The sequence below is a fragment of the Papilio machaon genome, chromosome 17 (assembly GCF_912999745.1).
Source record: "Papilio machaon chromosome 17, ilPapMach1.1, whole genome shotgun sequence".
Classification (NCBI taxonomy): Eukaryota; Metazoa; Arthropoda; class Insecta; order Lepidoptera; family Papilionidae; genus Papilio; species Papilio machaon.
Genome location: NC_060002.1, coordinates 3056097 through 3082554, shown reverse-complemented (window position 1 = coordinate 3082554; position 26458 = coordinate 3056097). Strand labels below are relative to the sequence as shown.

Sequence of the window (26458 nt, the reverse complement as noted above, 5' to 3'; positions counted from 1 at the left end):
AAAATCTTATGTTAAGGTTCTGAATTGTTGGTAAGGACCACTGGAAACATTTTTCTCTCATATACCGATGCAATATCATATACAGATACCTACCAGATATATTTTGAATACGTTTAATAGTTTGGGTTATCAAAATATCTGCATTGTCAATTTCGATATCTTTTTACATTTAACGAAATAAGGGCACTTTTTAAGAGATTAGCACTTACAGTCATTCTAATCATTGTTTTGAATCCTTTTGTCACAACCTTATAATGATGTTTCTTATTTTCCATGTTTACCTATCTGTTTACGAACTCTATTACAAATGAAATCAAAATTAAATGATCATTTCCCACTAGAGGGCTTCACAGAAGACAACTTGCCCTCATTAAATTTAGTACTTGTTTTGCCACTGATGTTAACATATATTGCTACTTAGAGGAAGTGTATTAAATAAGACAACAGTAGTGGATTATAAATTTTTCTCCGTTTATTGTTTTTTTATAATATTTGTAACATCCTTATACAAAGATGAAATGGTGCTTTAAGGAGCAAAAGTTGATTCTAAATTTTGAAATTAAAGGTAGAGTCCCTCCGGCGTGCCTTCTTTCTTACGGTACAATACACTCTCCTTAGATTTCTTAAAGTCTTCATTGGTGACTTTCATACGACGCTCACGAAGCGCCATTAAGCCAGCTTCCGTGCATATCGCCTAAAGTAAACAATAAATACATTATTAAGGAATTTATTCTTGCTCTTTTACCATATCAAATGTTGCTAATATAAACAATAATGTTACCTTTATATCTGCTCCGGAGAGATCATCTTTGGACATAATTAACTCAGAAAGATTGACATCGTCGGCTAAAGTCATCCTTGATGTATGTATAGTGAAGATTCTTCTCTTAGTCTTTTCATCAGGCAGTGGGAATTCGATCTTGCGGTCAATACGTCCAGGTCTGATTAAAGCTGGATCAAGAGTTTCTATTCGGTTTGTAGCCATTATGACCTATATAAAAATATTATAGCATATAAAAATCAAGAAGGTCATAAATGAAATAAAGTCAAACCTGGATAAGCGAGAAACTTCTATAAGGGAGAGTCATTGTCCGGTAATGAAGGACAGCCTCCGTTAGCAAGATACCCGGCTTAGACAGAAACCTCTATAAGCAAAAACATATTGCCGACCCTTGGATATATGCTTACCTTGACATCCCCACGAGAATCAAAACCATCCAGCTGATTCAATAATTCCAACATAGTTCTCTGAATTTCTCTTTCACCACCCGAGTTAGAATCGTAACTGTAAATAATAAAATTAATTTTACTCAAAACAGAGAATTTACACAAAGGAACAAAATGTTAAAAATTGTATAAACCATACCGTTTTGTGCCAACTGCATCAATTTCGTCAATGAAGACAATTGACGGTGCATGTTCTTCTGCAACTCTGAATAACTCGCGAACTAATTTGGGACCATCACCCTGTTTAAATCAGAACATAAAACTAAAATAAAATAGTCTTGTAATATTATAATTATTATTAAACTGTAAAATAAACAGTAAAATAAAATAAAAAATCAAGCAAAAAAATAACCCGACAAAATTCTCAATTTAATCCATTTTTCAATATGAACTAACTTGAACAATGGAAATATAAAACAGATCCTCAAAGTAAGCAGGAAATAACAAAATATAAATAATTACCAAGTACTTTTGTATGAGCTCAGAACCAACAACTCGTAGAAAAGTAGCAGATGTTTGATTAGCCACTGCCTTTGCCAAAAGTGTTTTTCCCGTTCCTGGAGGACCATAGAGAATGACACCTTTTGGCGGCTTGATACCCATCTCTTCATAATACTCAGGATGTGTTAGAGGAAGCTCAACAGATTCCTGCAAAAGGTAAGAGGATATTCCTAAGTAATAGATCTAGATAAAGAAATTTCCTTGTACATTTATTTTTAAAAATATAATTCTAGTTTTTAATCAGGGATACCATTAAGTACCGTTTTAAACATAGAGAGAAAAATTAATAATTTATAAATACTCCTTAAATCATCAAAAGAAAGAATTAATTACTCCACCAATTACAGTAGAGGTAAATGCAAAGTAATATACCTTGATTTCCTGGATCTGTGTATCCAATCCACCAATATCAGCATATGTCTCTTGTGGTGCCTTTTCTAATTTCATCACAGATACCATTGGATCTGTGTCATCACCCAATACACCCACAACAGCATGAACCTTAATAAAATATTTAATTAAAGACACATTAAACAATTATTTTATTAATAAGTTAGAACAAAAAAATAAGCTACAAATCCTGACAAAATGCAATTTTAGAGTTTTCTTCTTTTTTAATAAATTTTACTACTTATAAGTGTAAGGATTTTTTTTATGAGAAACCTACCTTATGATTCAGTAGCACAGAGCATCCAGGCTCTAATTGGTCTTTGTCCACAAAGGAAAGAATACTGACATAATGTTCACTACCCACTGATGTGGAAACAATTGCATGATTATCATCAATGATCTCCTCCAAGTTACCAACAGACATTGGTGTTCCTCTGAGGTCATCAACCTGTTTGTATAAAATAAGAATATTTAAAAAATACAACCTTTGGTATTGTGCCATTTAGCAAACAGTAGAATAACATAAGAAGGGCGCACCTTAGACCTTTCTTCCTCAATTTTTTCCTCCTGCGGCTTCAACCTTTCCTGGTTACGAATAAATTCTTCTTCCATCAAAAGATAATCTTTGATTCGTTCCAATTTCAATAACTTCAATCTGCATTTTGTATGAGGCGTGACTTGGGGCAGTTTCAGAGCTGCATCGGGTCCCTTAGCTTTGCGCTTCTTTTTGCCCACTCTTGTAGGAATTGGAGGTTCATATTTCTTCTTCTTATCCTTGTCATCTTTCTTGTCTCCGCCACTTCCACCACCCGATTGATTTTGACCCTACAATAACACAAAAACAGGCGTAAACATCGATGTAATTATGCTGTATAGTATTTTCTTTATCCAAATTTTACCATATTTTTGTGTTTTAGGGCCTCAGACTTATTTTTTTTTAACTACAATAGAAAAATTGAAACAGTCACGGCAGCATCTGATTACAAAGCGAAAATTTTAACTTTTTAATAATAGTGATGCTCTTATATGCGATCAGTACAGATTAACAAAAAATCGATTCGGTTGAAATCTATTACCGTTTTTTGAAAAAAGAAAAATCACTAATTTAATAAAATGATAATGGTCCTACTGCTACCAAATAGGAAATAAACAGAAGAATTTTATCATGATGTGATGATGATGGTTTGAAGATGATATAACGATAAATTTAATTAGACAAAGTTTAAATTAGAAAATATTATTAGAGGTGACAAAATTTGCTTACAAAGTAACGCAAATGGTTTGACAGTTCAACGTGTCGACCAGTCGACTGTCGATATAATTTTGTGCATTGCGAACATTTTGATTTACTGTTTTAAGACTATAATTGATATTTTTTAAATTTTTCTATAATATTTCATTGGTGATTCTTGTAAAAAAGTAAAATGGGGGAAAGATCATTCCAATTGTTTTGTACGCTGTAAATTTGTGATACGAATAAGGCGACTGGCGAGATAATCCTAGTAAAAGTGCTTAATTTAAGTATTCAAAATGGTTTTAGCAGATTTAGGTCGTAAAATAACAACTGCTTTGCAGTCGTTAAGCAGAGCTACAATCATCAATGAAGAGGTAATAAGAAATATACGCGAGTACAAACGAGTGACAATCAAAGACATTTGGCATATGTTTAATGACTTTCATAATGTGTTTCAGGTTTTAAATTCTATGCTAAAGCAGATTTGTGCTGCCTTATTGGAAGCTGATGTAAATATTCGTTTGGTAAAAAATCTTAGAGAAAATGTTCGTGCTGTCATTGATTTTGATGAGATGGCTGGAGGGCTCAACAAACGGCGGATGATACAATCAGCTGTGTTCAAAGAACTTGTTAAAGTGAGTATTAAACATTTTAACAACCAATAATTTTACCAATAAACCCATAATTTTATTTTATATAGCTTGAAAAAGAGCAATGGTGCTTGTTCTTGCTTCTTGTTCTTTAAAACTTACATTAGAAACTAATGCAATATGTTTTATTACAGTTAGTGGACCCTGGGGTAAAGCCATATCAGCCAGTGAAAGGAAAGCCCAATGTTATCATGTTTGTAGGGCTACAGGGGTCTGGTAAAACCACAACTTGTACAAAACTTGCTTATCATTATCTAAGAAAAAATTGGAAATCGTGTTTGGTTTGTGCTGACACATTCAGAGCAGGTGCTTATGATCAAGTGAAACAGAATTGTACCAAGGCAAGGATACCTTTCTATGGCAGGTTCGTAATAATTACCTAACTATCCATAATTCTGCAGGTCTTTTTTAGTCATTTTTCCCTTCCCAACATTTTCATATAAGGACAGGAAGGGCTAAGATTATATTTCTGTGCATCTCCTCCATGGTCAATTAACCTTTAACTGTGGACATCAAAATATTGAAACACTACCATGGACGCGAGGTCTCACGGACCGCTATAACTTCAAGTAATATTTTTAAGAAAACTGCCATTTTTTTATTTTTTTTTATTTTTTACGTACCTAAAGATTATTAAATTAAAAGATAAAAATATGTAATTTAGCTTATATTAATTTATTTTCTTAATAATGATGTAAATCACATTTAGGGCACTTTTCAGTCTTAAATTGCCTTTGATCAAATTAAAGACTACAACTTAAAAAAAAATAACTTCTTGAAAAAAAAACCACATTAATCTGTAAGTATATACTATACCAAACATAAAAAGCAAAAAATCAACTTCTAAACTTGAAACATAAAAATTCTGACAACGGTCCAATATCAGTAAAATTATTGACAGTCATTTTACAAAGGCTTAGAACACTGAAGGCATATAGCTTTTTTACAGCCAACACAAGTGTAGTTAGTCTTCCTCTTTAGTTTAGGTGGACAGATTCGGTAGGTCTTTCGTTTCGAACACTCGATTTCTAAAATAGGGGGCTCCGCAATAGGCAGATCTGCTCCTAAAACGCGCTTCAATGTCATATGCAATTCCTTTGGCAAATTTAAGGTTTAAATGGATTACACATTTTTGCATATGTGGTACGACCAAGGAGGCTAATTTCTTAAGAAAATTCCTTCTTTCTATTGCTTTGCGCTGATGCTGATTATGTAGAATGTGAGCATTCACTGCACACAAGTCTAGTATCCTATAGAAAATGACCATAGGCCACCTTCTTGTTCTACGGCTACTACTATATATAGAACATTTCTTGTCAGTCTCGTCTACTCCTCCTTTAGTGGAGTTATCCACTAGTAGTGAATAATTTCAGGTTTGATGTCTACAGCAAATGCTAAACAAACGGCAACGTTGTTTTCATCTTCGGATTGATCTGACTCGAAAAGCATTTGATTAATTTCATCTTCAAATGAAGGATCGTCAACGCGTTTTTTTTTTTTTGACATCTGTTGGGCCGTCCCACGTTGACCTTGAAGTTAGTTTAGCCGCAGAAGTACTCGATTTTATGTTTTTTGATATTTTTTTTGCTTATAACCTATAAAAATTATAATCGCAGTCAATAAATGTTTGTATTGAAAACGTGGACTCGCGGTCTCACAGACCGCAGGCGAAATTTAAAACAAAATTTCTCAGCCAAATTGCAGCCAGCGATGCAACTTCTCCTCTTCACAGTCGTTTCGCCACTAAAGTCGAAGCTACTAAACGTCACAAGAGCGAGGAGTGAGGGGAAGTAGGGTAAATACAATTTTCAGAAACGAGAGCGGTCTGTCAGACCGCGCGTCCATAGTTAAAGGTTAAAGATGAGCAATGCATAGTTTAGAGATATCTTGTTTATCTAGTCTGTTTTTAAGAGTTATTTGCTTTATCTTAACAATTTTCCTTTTTTTTTTTTTCAGTTATACTGAAGTTGATCCAGTAGTAATAGCCTCGACAGGTGTAGAAATGTTCAAAAAGGAAGGTTTTGAAATGATTATAGTGGATACTAGTGGTCGTCACAAACAAGAGGAGTCTTTGTTCGAAGAGATGTTGGCGGTGGCAAATGCTATTGTAAGTTATATAAAAAAGTCAATTAATAAATACCACTAAACATGACTATGATACTGTTCAGTTCACCTTACCATTAATGGTTTATGTAGTTGTAGTAACATAGATCTGATTTTTTTTTTAACTTAAAATCATTATATTTTTATAAACCTATTGTCGAGAATACAGATGTATTTCTTGGCTTTTTCTTTAAAGATATGTTATTTACTAATTTTGTTAATACCTGCAGAAACCTGATAATATAATTTTCGTGATGGATGCCACCATTGGACAGGCTTGTGAGTCCCAAGCCAGGGCTTTTAAAGACAAAGTCGACATTGGTTCTGTAATCATAACCAAGCTGGATGGACATGCCAAGGGTGGTGGTGCATTGTCAGCGTATGTATTGTTAAAGATTACTCGTTAACCTTCTTTGTATGTGCAAATTTTTGTAACATATCTTGTCATAATTATTTTTAAACTCTTCTTTTTAGTTAAGTGACAATCTGTAATTGTTGAATTTATTATATTAATGTATGCAAAGTATTTAATTGTAAATTTAGTAGTTATAATTGCCATGTTTTTTAACTATGTCTTTGTGTACAGGGTTGCAGCAACACAGAGTCCAATCATCTTCATTGGTACTGGTGAACACATTGATGACTTGGAACCATTTAAGACAAAGCCATTCATTAACAAATTGCTAGGCATGGGAGATATTGAAGGTCTCTTGGACAAAGTTAACGAACTTAAACTAGATGATAATGATGAATTGTTAGAAAAACTGAAGCAAGGTCAATTCACTTTAAGAGCTATGTATGAACAATTCCAAAATATTATGAAAATGGGTCCCTTCTCACAAATTATGGTAATGTTCTTTATTGAACACTGAAATCTTAAATATTTTAATTACCTTAAAATTTTAATCAATATGCATTTTTCAGGGAATGATACCAGGTTTATCCCAAGACCTTATGTCTAAAGGCAGTGAACAGGAATCTATGGCGAAACTAAAACGGCTCATGACAATCATGGATTCCATGAACGAAGGTGAACTGGACCATCGTGATGGTGCTAAACTTTTCTCAAAACAACCCACCAGAATCACAAGAGTAGCGCAAGGTGCAGGTGTAACCGAAAGAGATGTGAAAGACTTGATCGCTCAGTACACTAAATTCGCAGCGGTAGTTAAGAAAATGGGTGGTATCAAGGGTTTGTTTAAAGGAGGAGATATGGCGAAAAATGTTAACCAAACCCAAATGGCGAAGCTCAATCAACAAATGGCAAAGATGATGGATCCCCGCATACTGCAGCAAATGGGCGGCATGTCCGGTCTGCACAATGTTATGAGGCAACTTCAGCAAGGCTCCAGTGGAATGAACAGTTTGATGGGTGGAAAATGACAGTAATTATTTGATATTGTGACTACCAGCAATAGAAAGTCCATAGCATGTCAATAAACGTTGATTAAAATTATGTTTTACTTTTTAGTAACATTTTCAGTGTCGACTTATTTGCATAATTTTTAATATGCAAAAAGCAAATATGCGATATATAAAAATGTGTTCAAATGGTCCATGATTTTTACAAACTGTAATGATTATAATTTGAAATTTCTATGAGAGTTTTATTAAAAACACTGCTTATTTATCCTTAAGCTGTGTTTTTGCCTTCCTTTACACTGCTCACTATCCTAGTCTCGAAAGTGCCCCAAAAGAATTTTCGGTCAGAAAGTAGACAACCAACCTAAATTTTTGCAAGAACGATTAATTAATTATTAAATAAGTAAATTTTATGATAGTGCAAATTTTAATTTTCTTTCAAAAAGGATTTTTTTTTGAATAACAAAAAGATGCGTGTTTCAGACTACTTATATGTGCTGTCATGTGCATTTGTCAGTCGATGTCCAATCTGACAGACATTTATGAATCATAAATCAAAATTTTTAGATTGACATAAAGGCAACAATCGTTGATTATAACATAAATCAAATAAAAAAAAATATTGTTAAATCACTCGAAAAAGATTATATCATATTCTTCAACTTACGTGTAAAAAGCAAGGATTGACATCTTTTGTATTATGTCTACGTGAATATTTTATGAATAATCTATTGTTTTGCATTTTAAAAATAAAGAGATGGCTTGCAATTCTTGCTTTAAAGCATTTTCTATATTTCGACAAGAAGTAAGTAAAAAATTTGTATACGTAATTAATCTAAGACATATAAATGATAGCTAACAAAATTTTAACTTACAGAAAGGTTGCCCAAATTGTGGGTTTAGCTATTGTTCAAAGTGTTTGAACTACAAAATGTTTGTAAAAAAATTGAACGAAGAGAGAAAGGTAAGAGCACTTTTAATAAAAACAAAAATAAATAGATTACAATAATTATTTAATTACTTGTTTTGCAGGTTTGTCTTAAATGCTCACGTCTATCAATCAATAAACCAGATAAAGCACATGTCATTCCTACTGATGCTTACAATAGGTAATATTACAAAAAAACCTGCTATTTCCTTTATTCCTGTATATTTTGTTACTCTTGACTTGCCTTTAACTGAAATGAAATCACTGTTACTTTTCCAGGAATGCTTTATCCAAAGACAATATGAGTACTTCTAAACAAAATGATAATGTTGAAACCAATAGGATTGATGAAGAAATTAAAGAAAGATTGAAAAAATTAAAACAACCTGCTTTGTCAAATATTGAAGTTAGTAATAAGGATATAGCAGAAAGATTACAGAAATTAAAGGAAGACTCTGTGACTTCAAATGATGTAAAATTACATCCAAGTTTAGCTACAGCAGGTAGTTCATCTGTTACTGTTTTGGATGTCAAGGTATACATATATTTGAAACATTTCTTCATTCTTTTTTTTGCAATATTTATTGTATAATGAAAGAAAATTACTGTAATAGGTTGTCACATTATGTATTTTTTATTTATTGTTTTGCTGACTTAATGGAATAGTAGGTAATTTTCCTCCAAAATTGTAGAAGAAAAAAAGTGAACAAGAGGAAGTTAATGATTTACTAGTTGAGCTGGAGGAGAAATCTAAAATTGACACAAAATACAATAAAGATTTTGAAAATAAACTATCCGAAATTGAGATAAGACTGCAGAAATTAAGAAGTTCCAACACAAATGCGGACATAGTTGGACAAACATTAAAAAGGAACATACCAGATAATGAACTAACAGCACCTAGCCAAATTTTAGGGAAGGTAAATAATTTTCATAAAATCATTTTTCATTAAAATTATCAAACAATTTGTTCTTTAATGAGATTCTAATAAGTTATATTATAAAGGAAAATATTGTTTACATTATACTAATATTATAAATGCCAATGTTTAGATGGATGGATGAATATTTGTTTGAAGGTATCTCTGGAAAGGCTCAACAGATCTTAATGTACAGATGTAGAACATAGTCTGGAAGAACACATAGCCTACTTATTATGTTTTTTTTTTAATGCCACTCGGATGGAGTCTCGAGCGACAGCTATTTATTATAAAGTGTACCACTGTATTGCTAATAATTTGGAAACAACAAATTAATTTCAGATAACTTTCTCTGCTTTCTCTAAAGTTTCAGTTTATACAATACACATCATGTCACATGAATACTGTGTTTATTTTATAGGCAATAAAAACTGAACAAGAGGAACTTAATGATTTATTAAAACAACTGGAAGAGGAATCAAAAATTGAAGATCTGTATAACAACGATTTTGTTACGAAACTCAATGACCTTGAGAAAAGGTTAAACAACTTAAAAAAATCCCAATCGAGTACAGATGAAGAGGTTCAAAAATTGAAAAATAATCCAGTTGATGAAGAAACTGTCATAAGAGAAATAATTGAAAAGGTAACACTAAATACTATAAGTATAATAAGTGGTTTATAAATAAATAAATAAAATAAAGTTTTTTAATTATTGACTGTCTGTTCTTTTAAAAGTTACCTACACTAATAATTTGTTTTTTTTTGTTTTTAGATACAAACAGATGTAAACAATAAAGATACAGAAGAGCTTTCAACAGATTTAAATAATGAGTTGCCATTTTGTGAAATATGCAATGAGGATGCCAAAGTTCGCTGTAGAGGATGTAATTACTTGTTCTGTATAAGATGTTTCAATGAACATAAAGATGAAGATTGTAATGAATATGAAATTTATAATGCACCAAAATAGACTACAATTTGTAACTTTTTATAATATTTATAGATTTAATTTTATTTCATCTGTTTTGTTACACCATGTATATAAAAGAGCTTAGTGTAAATGTACTGATCTGTCATTTATACTTTTATATTTCCATATGTTACTAGCTGTCGCCCGCGACTCCGTCCACGCGCAGTTAAAAAAAATGAAAAATATATGTTGGCCGATTCTCAGACCTACTGAATATGCTCACAAAATTTCACGAGAATCGGTCAAGCCGTTTCGGAGGAGTATGGCAACGAAAACTGTGACACGAGAATTTTATATATTAGATATACAAATTAATATAAACAATGCGATATATAATCTTAATGTAAAAATTATGCTAATCTATGTATGTATTACAAATAACATGAAACAATTTTTGTTTTATTTTGTCTTGTTGACTTTAGAGGCGGTAGTCAATTTATTTCATACAAATACGTTTTACATGGCAAAAAGGTGCTGAAAGCAGGTGGGCACATTAATCGTTTTTAATGATTTTCAAGAGATTTCCTCCCGATTGTCAGTTTGGTAAGCGGAAATACTAGTCAAAGTTAAAGGTGTATTGCCAGCTGTGAAAAACAGGAGTGTGGGAAAAAGAAAAGACAAAAATGGTGTTAAGGGAAATGGTGGTGTAATACTCGTGGAAATACCATTTTTCTTGTTATGCTAAAAATGTATTAAATATTGCCAGAAGATCGTGATTAGGGTTCAAAGGAATAAGATTTATATTTTTGCAAAATTATAAAATGGCAATCAATATTCTAATCAATTTTACGAAAAATGTTATACGTGTATAAACTTATCTTACTTATTATAAATGCGAATGTTTAGGTATCTCCGGAAAGGCTGAAAGGATCTTGTTGAAATTTGGCACAGATGTAGAATAGTCTGCAAGAACACATAGGCTACTTATTACGTTTATTTGTTTTTTAATTCCGCGCAGACGGAGTCGCGGGCGACAGCTATTTTATAATACGAACGTTAATGTATTAAGTTGATAAGATATTTTTTTAACGCAGGACTTTCAATTTTATTTGCAGCAACACTTAAATTCGATCGATAACTTTGAACACAGTTTCTCTTCCTCTTCTTCTTCTTTTATTTTTGGCTTTGGCACGGTTTGTGCATTTAGCCAACGTCAGGTGGAATGATTTTTTGATTCGCCATTTTACTCATTTACAGACTATGCGTATCAAAAAACGTAGGAAACTTATCGCGAAATAAAATAAATAATTAAAATCGAATTGAGTTTACTAAAGGATCAGAATAATTTTATAAGGGGAAAAAGAAAATTAAATTAAATTTTAATGTTATTATTTACAATAAACCTATTTATAATATTATATACACGGGGATTAAAATCTCTAAGAAGTAAGGAAATGTTGGTAGGAAGAGGAACGGAAAGAGATACTAAAGAAGTATATACGAAAGAATGGTCATATTTAGGGCAAGAAAAGAAAACATGGTTCAGGTCAGAATAGCTCTCACCACACTCACAGGCGGTACTACTTACGATGCCAAGTTTGTGTAAATGAACCGGAAGACTGTTATGTCCCAGACGCATTCGAATTATAGTAGAAGTGGCGGTTTTACCAAATGACAATTTAGCAAACCATGGCTTCCTGGGAACGGAAGACTGTATATTATACAAGAAACGACCCTTGATCCGGCCGCTCTCTTCCCAACCTATATTCCACGAATTGTGGAGATATATGCCAGGTAAAGCAGTAAGATCATGTCCAAAATTCTTATACGGGTATACGTCACCAGTCGCAGTAGCACTGTTGGCCAAACTGTCAGCCTTTATATTTCCAGATATGCCGCAGTGACTAGGTATCCAACAAAATGATACTAAATAGTTGTGTAATTGACAATGCAACAACTTTCTCTTACATTCAAATATTACATGAAAAAAAGGGTTAAGTTTTAGAGAAAATTTTGCTAAGCTCTGTAATGCGCTTAAAGAATCAGTGAATATAACGGTTTTTTTGAGTTTGAAACAAAGCACATATTCAAGAGCTTTTAGTAGTCCAAAACATTCACCGGTAAAGACCGACGATTCTGGAGGTAATTTAATTTTCTGAACTATATTGTACTGTTTATGATACAATCCAACACCAACACACCCAGTGGAGTGTTTAGATGCATCTGTATAAATTTGATGCCAGTTAGGCCATTTACTATTGACATTGTAATTAAAATTTATATTAGCATTGAAATCAGATTTTTTAATACCAAGAGAGAAACAAATATCCGGATAAAGAAGAAGAGAGTCATAAGGAGAACTAAATAGGGGAAGTACACGAAAAGAATGCGTTGGCGCTTGTAGTTGTTTGAATTTTAAGAAACTTTTAACAAGACAAGGTAAAGGTTTATGTGAAGAGGGTAATTTTTGAGAAAGATACTCCAGTTTGGAAATTAGGGGATGATTATGGAACTGGACGATTTTAAAAATAAACCTATCAGATAGATATTGTCGTCTTAATTTTAAAGGGGGGTCACAACATTCTATTTGTAAAGCATTAACGGGACTAGATTTCATTGCCCCGGCTACAATTCTCAACGCTTTCGTCTGAATGACATCTAATTTTTTAAACCCAGCTACATTGCCTGGATCTAAGAAAAAGGTTCCAAAGTCCAGTACACTTCTAATGACAGCATTATACACCAACCTCAGTGTGGCCGGGTGAGCACCCCACCAAACGCCACTAAGACATCTCAACATGTTCAAGTTTCGCTCACATTTACCAACTACAAATTCGCAGTGTGGTTGACCTGTTAGTTTTGAATCAAGAATAACTCCCAAGAATTTTACTTGATTTTTAACGGGTAATATATCGCCATCATATGTTATAGTAAGTAGGGGAGGAGTTCGAGATTTAGTGAAAAGTACTACGGTACTTTTTGAGGGGGACAGATCTAGGCCATTACCATCCATCCAGATTTTTAGAGAAGACAAAGAGGAGGAAATATGTTGTTCAGCAGTACCAACAGACATATCAGAGGCATAAATAACCAAGTCATCGGCATATTGTAATAAACTAACTGAGTCTCCGATTGAACCTTCTAGGTCGTATGTATAAATATTGTACAATAAAGGACTCAAAACAGACCCTTGTGGTAAGCCCCTCCAAACCAGCCTACTGGGCATATAGGACTCGCCAATATCTAAAATAATTTTCCTCTCCGAAAGAAGATTTACAATTAAATTAGTTAAAAAATAAGGAACCTTTAATTTGTCTAATTTACTTTTTAAAATATGTAATAGAACATTATCATAAGCCGAATTAATGTCCAAGAAAGCGGCTACTACTGACTTTTTATCTGAGAAAGCATTACGAATGTCCGTTATTAATATGCCTAAATTGTCACTCACACTTTTACCTTTTCGAAATCCAAATTGACTTTGGGATAGATGTTCATTATTTTCTATATACCATTCAAGCCTATTTTTAATTAAATGTTCAAGAACTTTTGTGATTGTCGATGACAAAACTATTGGACGATAAGATTTGATATCAAATTGTAGCTTAGACGGTTTTAAAAATGGTAACACTATTTGACTTAGCCAAGATGATGGAATGTCACCTGTTAAAAGAGTTTTATTTATTAGATTTAAAAAGTGATTTAGTCCATTTTCGCCAAGGTGAGATAAAAAGGAATATGGAATCCCATCTTCTCCAGGAGCACTGTCTTTGACGTGATTTAATACGCCTTTTAACTCAGCTAAAGTGAAAGGTAGATTTAGAGAGGAAGGGGCATCGGACTTATTTTGTATAGGAGAATGGATATGAACTTTAAGTGGAGCCGACGGAGGAACCAAGTGGTCAAGGAATTGATCAGCTAATTCTATAGGAAGTAACGACGCGTTAGAAGGATTGACAGCTGATCTAAATCTTTTGATATTTCGCCAAATGACAGTAGCATGTGTTTCAGGTGATAAAGTACTACAAAATTTCCTCCATCCCTCAAATTTCTTTTTTTTTAAAAGTTTTTTAACCTCTTTCATTACAGTCATTAGCGCCTCGTAGTTATCCATAGACATATTATTGCGATAATTATGCTCAGCTGCCTTGCGTTTTTTTATAGCAGTGGTACATTCTTCATCCCACCATGGTGGAGATGACAATTTATTGCTACGCGGATTTTTCTTTGGAAAAACTTTATCAGCCGATTCTAACAAAATAGCTTTGAAATGATTATTATCAGTGACATTAACCTCTGAGCAATTATTAATTTTCTCTTCTACTAATGAAGTATATTGACTCCATTTAGAGTCTATGATTTTGTGTTTAAGACGAGATTTTTGAATAATAGTTTTACTCTTTTTTTTACAGGGAAATGAAATAAGTATGGGATAGTGATCACTATTGTAAGTGGAGCACAAAGTAGACCAAGATAGAGAAGATGCTAAATTAGGAGTACAGATGGACAGGTCAATGGCACTAATTGCTTCACCAGGCTTTGTGAGGCGAGTCGGAGAACCCGAGTTTAAAATGCACAGATTATACATGTCTAAGATATCCAATAATACATGGCCATAACTATTAGAAACTGAACTTCCCCAAGATGTGTGATGAGAGTTAAAATCACCCAGAATCATGAAGGGCTGCGGAAGAACAGAAATTAAGTTTTTGATTTCATTGAAGATTTGTAAGGAGGGATGAGGAACATAAATAGAGACAAAGCAGATATTATCAACAATAGCTGCAATGATAGAAAAGCTATCACTGTGTGAAGGAAGAGGGAAAGAAGAAAAGGTGCTCGAATTTCTGATGAGTAGGCACACACCACCATACCCATCAGTCCTGTCTTCTCTTAAACATGAATAACCAGGAATTCTGAACACATAATCTGGCTTTAACCAGGTTTCAGATTGAGAAAAAATAAAAGGATGAAAAGTATTTATAATATGTATTATTTCATGCTTTTTGTTTATCATACTGCGGCAGTTCCATTGAACTAACCTCTCCATGTTGGCCCTTATTAATGTCAGTGTAATTATGAGTTAAATTAGCAGCGTGGGACGGTATAGATAAATTTGGTTGAGAAAGTAAATTGATTAATGTAGTAAGTAACTCTGCTATTGTCTGTTGTGAGTTTGCCTTAGGGGATGATGGTAATGCACATCCATTAGAAGGCTCTGGCATATTGTAGTCCCTTACAAGAGATTCATGAGCTACATGATCAAAACCTTTACTGTGTTTAGGCGGAGTTCTGGGTTTAGTGAAGACTGTTTTTTTATAAGATATGGTACGTGGAGGCGGTGAACCAGGCAATACTGTATTTCCACCAGGAACAGATTTAATTGGGAGAGAGGATACAATATCAGCAAATGATTTAGAAATAGGGGGATGTAATTTTGACGCTTCAACATAAGATATACTATTTTCTGCCATTGTTACTTTAATATTTGTCTGTCTCACATACTCTGGGCATTTTTTGTTTGAAGCAAAGTGTAGTCCAGAGCATAAACAACAAGAACCACTATCTTCCTCCACTTTACAAGTATCTCCAGTGTGGGCCTGACCACACTTGTAACATCTGGGCTTTGACCTGCATTGGACCTTGGTGTGCCCAAAGCGGCAACAGTTAAAGCATTGGATAGTCGGGTATATATATAATTTAACAGGCATAGAATTGTAACACATGAATACACGTTTAGGTAAAACTTGACCATCAAATGTAAACACAACTGTTTGCGATGGTTTCCATGTGGGTGTGTTGTTTATTGTGACTTTATAGTTTAGTCTTCTGACTTTTAGAATTTGCCCGCACCCAATGGGTACATTAGTGTTTTCTATAATATCTTCAGGAGACCACTCAGTTGGGACTCCCCGAACTAAACCCATCCTAGTAACATTAAATGTTGGGATAAACGCCTTCATTTTGTTCATAGCTAAGCTGTTCGAAGAGAGAAAGTTGTTAGCATCTGTATAATGGTTAAAAGAAATTGTCATTTTATTTCTCCCAATACGCTTTAAGCTTCCATTTACTATATTTTGTACAAGATTCTTTTTTAAATATCTACCAAATACAACTGGATGTAAAGTTACACCGTCGTCATCTGCGGATTGAATTTTCTGGACGTGAACTATATACGGGCCGTGGTCATTAGCATCATAAGTAGCCCTACCAATTTGTGTGGGGTCTTTAGAAGAAATATTAGAAGGTCCGGGTAAAGAGTGATCTTCAGTTAAAGAAGGAACATTAGGGATTTGACAAGGAGCTGGTATATCCATTGGGATTTCAGAAAATTGTTCGCTACAGTGACAATCGGTATTTCTTCCTGGTTCCGAGTTACTTTTACGTTTTTTTTTGTTGCAACTTTTACATATTTTGTATAGATGGCTGCGCTTCAGTTTTCTTTTTGAGATAAGGGAACAGTCAGAATCCATTCCGGATTCATTTGAGATCGTAACATATGCCCCCGCTGGGGGCGCCGTACCCCCAGGGTCCGGTGGCTCGTTCATAGAAATATAAAATACTTACCCCGACTCGGAGAAAGTAAAAGAAAAATGTAAATAAGGATAAAAATTACAAATAAAGACAAGTTTTAACTATTCTGATCACTTATTACCCCAAAATTACAATTTTACAAAAATTTCAATCAAAAACCGCGCCCGCCAAATTCGAAGGTTTCCCGCGTTTTTTTCTTTCTCTTCCTCAATATATTTATTAAATTCTAGTGATGTGCCAACTTGGTAAAAACAAAACTCGAGTTAACCCGAGTTAAAATCTACGTAACTCGGGTTGAACTTGAGTTAACTGGATGTACAAGCAAGTAAATGTTCTTTTGAACAATTAGTTGTTAATAAAAATCTTATTAAAAAAAACTTAAATAAACTTCTTATAAGTTTTAACAAAAATAACATATATTTTTTTCAATTGAAGTTAAATAAAACATAAAAAGTATTGTTAAAGTAGAATGAATATCAGTGAACGAAATGAATATAGTCTCACTCAAATGATCGGCAAACTTCGCTATATGACGGTTCCATTCGGTTTTCAAACTCGAGTTAGAGATAATTCAACTCTAGTGGATTCGAGTTACGCCCAACTCGAGTTAACCATCACTATTAAATTCTTACTATAATCGGGATTTTTAAAGAATATTAACTATACTTTCGCTTAAAGTTTCGAAGAAATGGCTTGTAATTATTGTTATGAACCGTTTTGTCTTTTTCGAGTCGAAGTGAGTAATTAATAAACCGATTCAAATGTGCGTTTGTTTTATTTTTTACTTTTCCATTTTAATGATAATTTTCCAGGAACGCTGTCCCAGTTGCGGTTTTAGTTATTGTGTAAGATGTTTGGATAATAAAATTTTTGTAAAACAATTGAACGCAGAAAAAAAGGTAAGGAAATTAATCAACTACTCTAGGTAAATGTTATTTTAACAAGCTGGTTTATTTCCAGGTTTGCGTTAAATGTTTAAAATATAATTCATCGGGAGAAGTGCATATGATACCGCCTCCTGATCATTACAGGCAAGCACTGTTAAAAATAATAGATATTAAATCCATACTTAAATTGTAAAAAAATAAAGCATTAATTTAAATTTCTTAATTATTCCAGAAAAGTTCATAGGAAAAAAAAACCTAAGTCTAAATCTTGCGAAAATCATAATGACAATGAAACTAATCCAGATAACATAAAAAGCTCCAATGTTTCTAATAAGAATGGAAATGTGGCAGATGAAAATTCACCAAGTACTTCTTATTATCATGGAAGAATAGATTATTATAGTTCTGAAAATGAATCTAACTCAGAGGTAAGCTATACACACATACATAGATTGAGGAATGTTATTATGTGAATGTCTGCATGTCCAAGCGTGTGTCCAAGTGGATCAAGTTGCCTGCATCAGTGTTCCCATACAAGAATGAGTTGGGGGGGCCTTTAAGAATAGAGTGAATAGGCACATACTAAACTAGTATGTACCATCTTTCAACACTAAACAGTGATGATGCGGTCAAGTAGAAGTTTATTACTTATAAAAATATGTTTTAATCTTTGTTTTGTAGAAATCGGGAGATGAAGATAATAGTGACGACTTGTCAGAAGAGTCTGAAGATGAGATTAATGATGAAGACATAGAAAAAGAAAAGAGTTTAATTTTTGATCTCAAGGATACACATCCTCATTTATATGATGGCACAAGACATGTTAAGAAAGAGACCAAATCAACAGACGAAATCCTAAGAGATGCTATAAGACAGGTGGTCAATTTAATTTATAATTTTGATTTGAAACACTGCTAAAAGCTTTTGAAATTGTTTATTTAAAATTTAACGACAGCTTAGCTTGTCTTTCCATGAAATGAAAACTCGTTGTATTTTAATAAGAGTAGTTTATATTCAGTTTAAAAGTGTAAAGATTGGTTTTTATTTCAGTTACATGAGGGCTTTCATGATATGGGTGAAAAATTAGAAGCATACCGCAAAAAGCCTCCAAAGTGTACATTATGTTCTACCAAAGCTCTGGTAAACTGCAAAGGATGTGAAAGTACATTTTGCATGAGATGTTTTGATATGCATTCAGATGAGGTTTGTGTTGAATATGAAACTCTTGAGCTACATGTTAATTAACTTGTAAAACTATTGCTATTGCCAATACTGTTTTTATCGCTTTAGGGAATCATATTTCCTCTTGTCTATATATATAAGACTAAATATTTATTAATACTCATACTATATTACTGTTTAGAAGCCATAGGTTGCCCCTTAAGTCAAGGATTGTCTTTAAATCTTTTAAAAAATATGTAATTCTTTAATATGGATGTTAGTTCTTAAAAAGTAAATGTCAATGTGTAAAATAAAAAACATGTCTTATTTCATTCTTGTTTTATTCTCAAACTCACCTATTAAACTTGGTATTAATTTTGCTAAATCATCAGTGGTTTGTTTATATTCATTCTCAATCCAAATGTCCTTTAATTTGTTTATAATAGGTCCATACATTTTGCCCGGAGGTACTCCATTGTCTTTGAGGATTTTACCATTAATTGGAAACCGTGGTACTTCCCATTTATCAAATAATTGCAAAAGATCTTCATCTCCTCTGTATTTTAACACCTCTTTAGTATATTCAATGGCATCTTTTTGTTTCATTTTAGAATGCAAGACTAATTTTTCATATGGTCTGCAAATAAAACAATGTTGTATCCTCCAAGCAAGTTGAAGAAATAATAGATTAACAAAAAATAAAGTTATTTGAAAACTTACAATAACCTCCTTGAATGATCTTTATCTCCTCTATGTTCAACAATGAAATATGCCATGTCTCTGTCATAGCCAGAGAACTTGAGGCGGTTGTGGAGTACAGTGACTGCATCTATATTATTGAGAAGTGCAGCCAAGTAACTCATTGGATGTAGACCCAAATGCTTGCTCCTGTTTAGAACTTTATTTAGCTCTTCTATGTTAGGATCTGGAATACCTGATAAATAACATTGAATTTTAATACTGAGTAACATTCTACATTGTTAACATTATGTAATTATATAAACCTGAATTTTGCTTAGTACATATTTATAAATACGTAAAAAAAAAAAACTGCACATTACAAAAAGAAAGTAGACAGTTATTTGTTTGATTAATGCCTAGTTTACATTATGCCAGTAGCAATGGTATGGCATAGAATGTTTGGACTCCCTAGAACCAGGTAGAGTATACTAGTCAATTGTATGCCAGTGCCTTATAATTTGAAATATGCTTAAAACACCTAATGTTATGAAATAAATATTACTGACCAATATATTTGCCGATACCCACATTCAACATTGTTTTTAATAAGTCACCAGCAAAATTGCCTTGTAAAGTTTTCTTAAGCTCCATCCATATTCTTTCCCCAGATATATTTTCTAAGCCCATAACATTCTTCTTGATAATCTCAAGTGTTTCATTATCATGATTATCTGGTGTTTCTGCTATCCGTCCATAAAATCTAAAATATCTCATAATCCTTAGATAGTCTTCTTTGATTCTTACATCAGCATCACCAACAAATGCAACTCTTCTCTTCTTTAGATCATCATAACCAAAGAAGTAGTCATAAACACTTCCATCAAAACCTTAAAGAAAAGCAAAGTTCAGTAAGGTACACGTAAATAGTGCAATTGTGTATTACATTACATAATTTTTGAGGGTGTTTTGTGTAATGTTTAACTCAAATTGAAGAAGACTTATTAATATGATGATATGTTTTGATATTAATGGATCTGATTATGTAACTAGTAAAATATTTACCTAAAAACATAGAATTTACAGTAAGATCTCTTCTATTAGCATCTAGTTTCCAATCTTTGGTAAACTCAACTTCAGCATGTCTGCCATCTGTTATCATGTCTATTCTTAATGTGGTGATTTCAAAGTTTTCTTTGTCATTGATCCTTGGTGTGATGGTGCCGTGCTTCTCACCGCTCATGTTAATCATTCGGATATTTTCTTTATTAAACATAGTCTTCAACTCTTCCGGAGTTGCTGTAGTAGCAAAGTCGAGATCCTTTGGTGTTATTCCCATTAACAAATCTCTGAAACATTAACAAAAACAGTTTGAGATTTTTGATGTGAGTTTTGGAATTAATTTTGACGAACAATGTGGTGATTTCTGAATAAGGATATTTTATAAATAAAAACAAAATTGATTTACCTTACTGCACCACCAGCTATTCGAATTTCATATTGGTATTTTTCAAACAATTTTTTCAGATCTAGAACTTCATTTGTGAATAAACTTTTGAATTCCGGTGTATCAAGTCGAATAACAATGGGATTTTCTCTACATTTCAGTTCCATGTCAGTTTTCGAACGGTACCTTGGTGTTCTTAATATTTTAGCTGAACTATAATGCTGCAAAACAAAACCTGCTATCATGACCAGTTTTAAATAAACATGTAAATAATCCATTTAGTATTGTAACTAAAATAATTACCTCTACTTGAACTAATTTCAATATTTTAAAGGTTCTCGAATACAATGTATTCATTACTGTAAATTAGCTAAAACCATATTTTTTTAGAAGTGATGTGAAAACCAAATATGTACCAAGAGGCAAGAGCACTGTTTAATTTTAATTATTCCAACACTTGTGTACTGTGTATTATCATAACCTCACTTTACATTGCAAATGACATAGCGTGAAGTGTTTACATATGTCAGTGTCATTTTTTTTAAGTTTTGATGCAAGGCAGGTTATTTAATCTTTGATATCATTTTTAATTATTAATTGTTGTATTTTGTATTAATAAAATAGAGCTTTGCAATAAATGACCTCCGTGAAGTTCGACCTTCGAATCACTCTCTAAGCATTCTCTACCTACACAATAAATTTGAATCGTCTAAGTGCATGATTGCCATATTTAATTCGGAAAAAAGGAAAATCGATTTGTAACTTTCGATTCCGACATTGAAATATTTATTTCAAAAAAAGTATTAACTCTCAAACGATTTCTGTTTTCTCTCAATCATTCTATTACCATTCTCTACGTACACAATAAATTTGAATCGTCTAAGTGCATGATTGCCATATTTAATTCGGAAAAAAGGAAAATCGATTTGTTACTTTCGATTCAGAAATTGAAATATTTATTTCAGTAAAAGTATTAACTCTCAAACGATTTCTCTTTTCTCTCAATCACTCTCTAATCATTCTCTACCTACACAATAAATTTGAAACGTCTAAGTGCATGATTGCTATAATTATTTCGGAAAAAAAGGAAAATCGATTAGTAACTTTCGATTCCGACATTGAAATATATATTTCAGAAAAAGTATTAACTCTCAAACGATTTCTCTTTTCTCTCAATCATTCTATTACCATTCCCTACCTTCACCATAAATTTGAATCGTCTCAGTGCATGATTGCTATATTTAATTCGGAAAAAAGGAAAATCGATTTGTTACTTTCGATTCCGACATTGAAATATATATTTCAGAAAAAGTATTAACTCTCAAACGATTTCTCTTTTCTCTCAATCACTCTCTTACCATTCTCTACCTACACAATAAATTTGAAACGTCCAAGTGCATGATTGCCATAATTATTTCGGAAAAAAAGGAAAATCGATTTGTTACTTTCGATTCCGACATTGAAATATATTTTTCAGAAAAAGTATTAACTCTCAAACAATTTCTGTTTTCTTTCAATCACTATCTTACCTTTCTCTACCTACACAATAAATTTGAAACGTCCAAGTGCATGATTGCCATATTTAATTCGTAATAAAAGAAAAATCGATTTGTAACTTTCGATTCCGACATTGAAATATATATTTCAGAAAAAGTATTAACTCTCAAACGATTTCTCTTTTCTCTCAATCATTCTATTACCATTCCCTACCTTCACCATAAATTTGAATCGTCTCAGTGCATGATTGCTATATTTAATTCGGAAAAAAGGAAAATCGATTTGTTACTTTCGATTCCGACATTGAAATATATATTTCAGAAAAAGTATTAACTCTCAAACGATTTCTGTTTTCTTTCAATCACTCTCTTACCTTTCTCTACCTACACAATAAATTTGAAACGTCCAAGTGCATGATTGCCATATTTAATTCGTAATAAAAGAAAAATCGATTTGTTACTTTCGATTCCGACATTGAAATATATATTTCAGAAAAAGTATTAACTCTCAAACGATTTCTCTTTTCTCTCAATCACTCTATTACCATTCCCTACCTACACCATAAATTTGAATCGTCTCAGTGCATGATTGCTATATTTAATTCGGATAAAAGGAAAATCGATTTGTTACTTTCGATTCCGACATTGAAATATATATTTCAGAAAAAGTATTAACTCTCAAACGATTTCTCTTTTCTCTCAATCACTCTCTTACCATTCTCTACCTACACAATAAATTTGAAACGTCCAAGTGCATGATTGCCATATTTAATTTGGAAAAAAATGAAAATCGATTTGTAACTTTCGATGCCCAGAATTAAAATATTTATTACAGAAAAAGTAAAAACTCTCAAACGATATTTCTTTTCTCTTAATGTCTCTCAAACGACTCTCTAAAGATTCGCATTGAAAAAAATAAAAAAAAGTAAAGTGAGGGGGCCAACTTCACACTAGAATTTGAAATTGTTTTTACGGAGAAAGTAGGAACTCTCAAACGATATTTCTTTTCTCTCAAACCCTCTCAAACGATTCTCAAACGATTTGCGTAAAAAAAAGTTAAAAAAATTAAAGTGAGGGGGCCAACTTCACGGAGGTCAATAAATGCAGTAAAGCTTCTATGGGTGACGACTTCTTATTAAGATTGAACTTATTTGTCCTTGTTGGTTTATTTTTCAAGTTCACGCAAGGAACAAAACATCTAAATTACATACAAGTGAACAACTTTATTTACATTGTTTCTTTCATTACAACTTATCTATAAAATAATGATACTTGGATGTTCATAAAAAGATATTTTATTATTGGAATTGGATCCTGTCTCAGATGTTTATATACAAAACATTTCTTTTCCGTATTTATATTCCTAATGTTTGGAAATAGTATTTAAAAGTTATTATATACTTCTCAACCCTTCTGATGTTATTATGAATTTAGTAGATGCGTTGGGCAAATCTGGTGCAAAGACTACACTGAGCTCTCTGACAGTGTGATTACATTGCATACCTTTTTGAAACAAAAGAGCATTGCAAGCTTCTGATTGTTTCTGCAAACACAGTCTATATGTCACCAAGTTTGACCAAGCCAATCCAAGAGATGGCAAAACATGCAAAGTTTTTTCAAATGATGCTGTCACTTGGTTTATGCAAATAACAGAAAGGTTATATTTTTGAGCCAAAGCTAGTAACATAACAGCTATCTCTCTTAAATCTTCAGCTCGCTTCATGTAATTAGTACTCTCACATCTAAATGGTGCAGCAATAGAATCAATTATAAGTGTAGATACTTTATTTTGTTCGAGAAGCCTTGGTAATCTGACTTTAATACAGGAAAATAGTTCATGTGGCTCGGTGAGATGTTCTACAAATATATGTTCACAATGATCATTAGTAGCAGAAGAATGTGTAATTTGTTTTAATCTCTTCACAGGAAATATATCTTCAGTGCAAATGTATACACTTTTATTGGGCCAACTGTTTGCTGCTGTTGTTATTCCTATTTGAGTTTTACCAGATCCACTTTCACCATACAATTCTGTTATAGTGCCAGCAGCAAAACCACCATATAATAGACTGTCAATATTTTTACAACCAGTTGGTATTTTCTTAAATTTTGGAAATTCAATTAACTTATCACATGTTATACAAGGTGGTTTATAGTAATTGGAAATGGCGTCTTTTAAATAGGCAATATCATCTGCTGTTAAGTTTGTAACTTTCTTTAAATCTAACACTGAAAGTGTGAGTAATTTAAGTGTTCCTATTCCCGCCTTTTCAATTTTTTCAACCATATTAGGAGGAAGCAAGTTTTGCAAGATCTCCATTTTCATTGAAGTTTTACTGTAAACAATATATATGTTCACCAGGCCCTTTAATTTAAAAGAAAAAAAAATTAAAAATCACTAAATTGTATTAATATTTAAACCAAATGATGAAAATTACAAATAAGTACTAATTTTGTTTTCGTGTAAACTTTTATTATTGTTAAGCTGTATTTACCCTAATAAACGTGTTTAATGTTCATGTAATATTTAATTGTCATTTTATTTGTTACTTTGTTCCAACTTTGTTTTTTTGCATTAATGTTTAATATTTGTTTACTGAATCCAAATTCAAATTAAAACTTCAATGTCACTGTCTGTCAAGAATCCGAAGAAAGTTAGAATCAAAGAGTGGGTAGTGCCACTCTACCTTTAAATTTTTAAAAGGCGGCGCTTAGAGTTTTTATTTTGACAACTTAATTTTTTACATATGTTTTTTTAAAAGTGAGAAATTCAAACCTAAAATATATTTTTTTAATTTTTCCACCAAAAAAGAAAAAATGTACTTTGTTTACAATTTGTAACTGATATCAAATGTCAAAAGTTTTGCAATTTGTGGGAATTTTTGTATGACATTATAATTGTTATTTGATATTGTAACTGTATTATTAAGTGATAACCGCGATTACAATTATTAAATTTTTATTTGAAACATGTTATGGAGCAAAACTTTGTACAACACAGGTCGTTCGATAGCGATACACTTTCACCCCAGTGCCTTGAGTCGAATAGCGCGAACACAAATCAATGACACTCAGTCGGTAACGATCACAGTACGAGCCGGTTTTACCAGTGCGCCTAAGAGGAAAATGGTAAGTGGGAATTTTTAATATTTTGTCACCTTGATTCCCCATGATTGAACCAAGAATATTTTTTTAATTCCTTCTAATTACATAGGTTATTGTAACAGTGCGTGAACACTTGTTGCATTCAAAATATTTCAATTTCTTTCTAAAAATGCTTTACAGCTTTTATTTACTAAGTTCGAATGTTTATTTTATGCCATACAATATAAACCTATATATATTTTAGGCCGATAAACTAAATTCTGAAGAGCGCAATGGGCTCCTACAACCCTTAATTCAATCTGGGTGGAAGGTCCAAAGTAATCGTGATGCAATTGAAAAGGAATTTAAGTTCAAGGATTTCAATGAAGCATTTGGTTTTATGTCGAGAGTGGCATTACTAGCTGAAAAAATGGACCACCATCCAGAATGGTTTAATGTGTACAACAAAGTTCAGGTATTTATAACATTTAAATTTATTTTGAAACATCCATCCATCCATTTAAGTGTCCATCAAAAATTTAAAACAAATCTTAACATTATTTCTTTTTATAAGATGATATATATTTTTTTATGTATAATTGTCTGGTTTACAATATTTTTATAATTAAAAATTCAAACTGAAATTAAATTCATAAATAAGATTTCTTTCAATGAAATAAACATCCTATTCCTTTATTAGGTAACACTATCTTCCCATGATGTAAATGGCCTTAGCAAGAGAGACATCAGGATGGCTACCTTTATGGATAAACTCATTAATTAAAAATACAAGAAAAATAAACAAAGCATATAGTTTATATTATGTTACTTTTATTAGTTTATAAAGTGATATTTTTTTGTTGTTGTCATGTAAAAATATTTTGTTTAGATTTAAGATAAGTGTATGTTTATAACAAATTAAAATATTTGAAAATAATAAATG

General features: G+C 32.2%; 7 protein-coding genes across 7 annotated transcripts; 4 read left to right on the top strand and 3 right to left on the bottom strand.

Annotated features, from left to right (window-relative positions):
• Positions 1–452: 452 nt before the first annotated feature.
• On the bottom strand, positions 453–3124 carry LOC106721622 (26S proteasome regulatory subunit 4). The gene is made up of 9 exons (XM_045681755.1): positions 3018–3124; positions 2656–2943; positions 2396–2566; positions 2101–2229; positions 1690–1875; positions 1367–1467; positions 1189–1285; positions 782–991; positions 453–694 (listed from the first exon to the last, which is right to left on the bottom strand). The coding sequence occupies exons 1-9, from the start codon at positions 3018–3020 to the stop codon at positions 560–562; spliced, it is 1320 nt and encodes a 439-aa protein (XP_045537711.1). The 5' UTR covers positions 3021–3124; the 3' UTR covers positions 453–559.
• A 287-nt stretch (positions 3125–3411) lies between these two features.
• LOC106721496 (signal recognition particle 54 kDa protein) lies at positions 3412–7659 on the top strand. The gene is made up of 7 exons (XM_014516438.2): positions 3412–3726; positions 3811–3987; positions 4137–4366; positions 5959–6109; positions 6336–6484; positions 6692–6953; positions 7030–7659. Exons 1-7 carry the CDS (start codon positions 3649–3651, stop codon positions 7486–7488), a joined length of 1506 nt encoding a protein of 501 aa, XP_014371924.1. The 5' UTR covers positions 3412–3648; the 3' UTR covers positions 7489–7659.
• Positions 7660–8135: 476 nt separating this feature from the next.
• Positions 8136–10457, top strand: LOC106721477 (abscission/NoCut checkpoint regulator). Its single transcript, XM_014516415.2, has 7 exons — positions 8136–8272; positions 8345–8431; positions 8500–8576; positions 8675–8930; positions 9088–9315; positions 9737–9961; positions 10091–10457. The coding sequence occupies exons 1-7, from the start codon at positions 8225–8227 to the stop codon at positions 10286–10288; spliced, it is 1119 nt and encodes a 372-aa protein (XP_014371901.2). The 5' UTR covers positions 8136–8224; the 3' UTR covers positions 10289–10457.
• A 6750-nt stretch (positions 10458–17207) lies between these two features.
• Positions 17208–19022, top strand: LOC106721589. Its single transcript, XM_014516553.2, has 6 exons — positions 17208–17498; positions 17575–17661; positions 17723–17793; positions 17882–18077; positions 18331–18525; positions 18700–19022. Exons 1-6 carry the CDS (start codon positions 17451–17453, stop codon positions 18892–18894), a joined length of 792 nt encoding a protein of 263 aa, XP_014372039.2. The 5' UTR covers positions 17208–17450; the 3' UTR covers positions 18895–19022.
• Positions 19023–19134: 112 nt separating this feature from the next.
• LOC106721491 (CCA tRNA nucleotidyltransferase 1, mitochondrial) lies at positions 19135–21466 on the bottom strand. The gene is made up of 6 exons (XM_014516432.2): positions 21239–21466; positions 20957–21156; positions 20554–20837; positions 20058–20378; positions 19531–19744; positions 19135–19447 (listed from the first exon to the last, which is right to left on the bottom strand). The coding sequence occupies exons 1-6, from the start codon at positions 21290–21292 to the stop codon at positions 19135–19137; spliced, it is 1386 nt and encodes a 461-aa protein (XP_014371918.2). The 5' UTR covers positions 21293–21466.
• A 2283-nt stretch (positions 21467–23749) lies between these two features.
• LOC106721492 (DNA repair protein XRCC3) lies at positions 23750–24773 on the bottom strand. Its single transcript, XM_014516434.2, has one exon. It carries the CDS (start codon positions 24755–24757, stop codon positions 23825–23827), a length of 933 nt encoding a protein of 310 aa, XP_014371920.2. The 5' UTR covers positions 24758–24773; the 3' UTR covers positions 23750–23824.
• A 506-nt stretch (positions 24774–25279) lies between these two features.
• On the top strand, positions 25280–26320 carry LOC106721585 (probable pterin-4-alpha-carbinolamine dehydratase). Its single transcript, XM_014516549.2, has 3 exons — positions 25280–25560; positions 25781–25990; positions 26216–26320. The coding sequence occupies exons 1-3, from the start codon at positions 25402–25404 to the stop codon at positions 26297–26299; spliced, it is 453 nt and encodes a 150-aa protein (XP_014372035.1). The 5' UTR covers positions 25280–25401; the 3' UTR covers positions 26300–26320.
• The last annotated feature ends 138 nt before the right edge of the window (positions 26321–26458 follow it).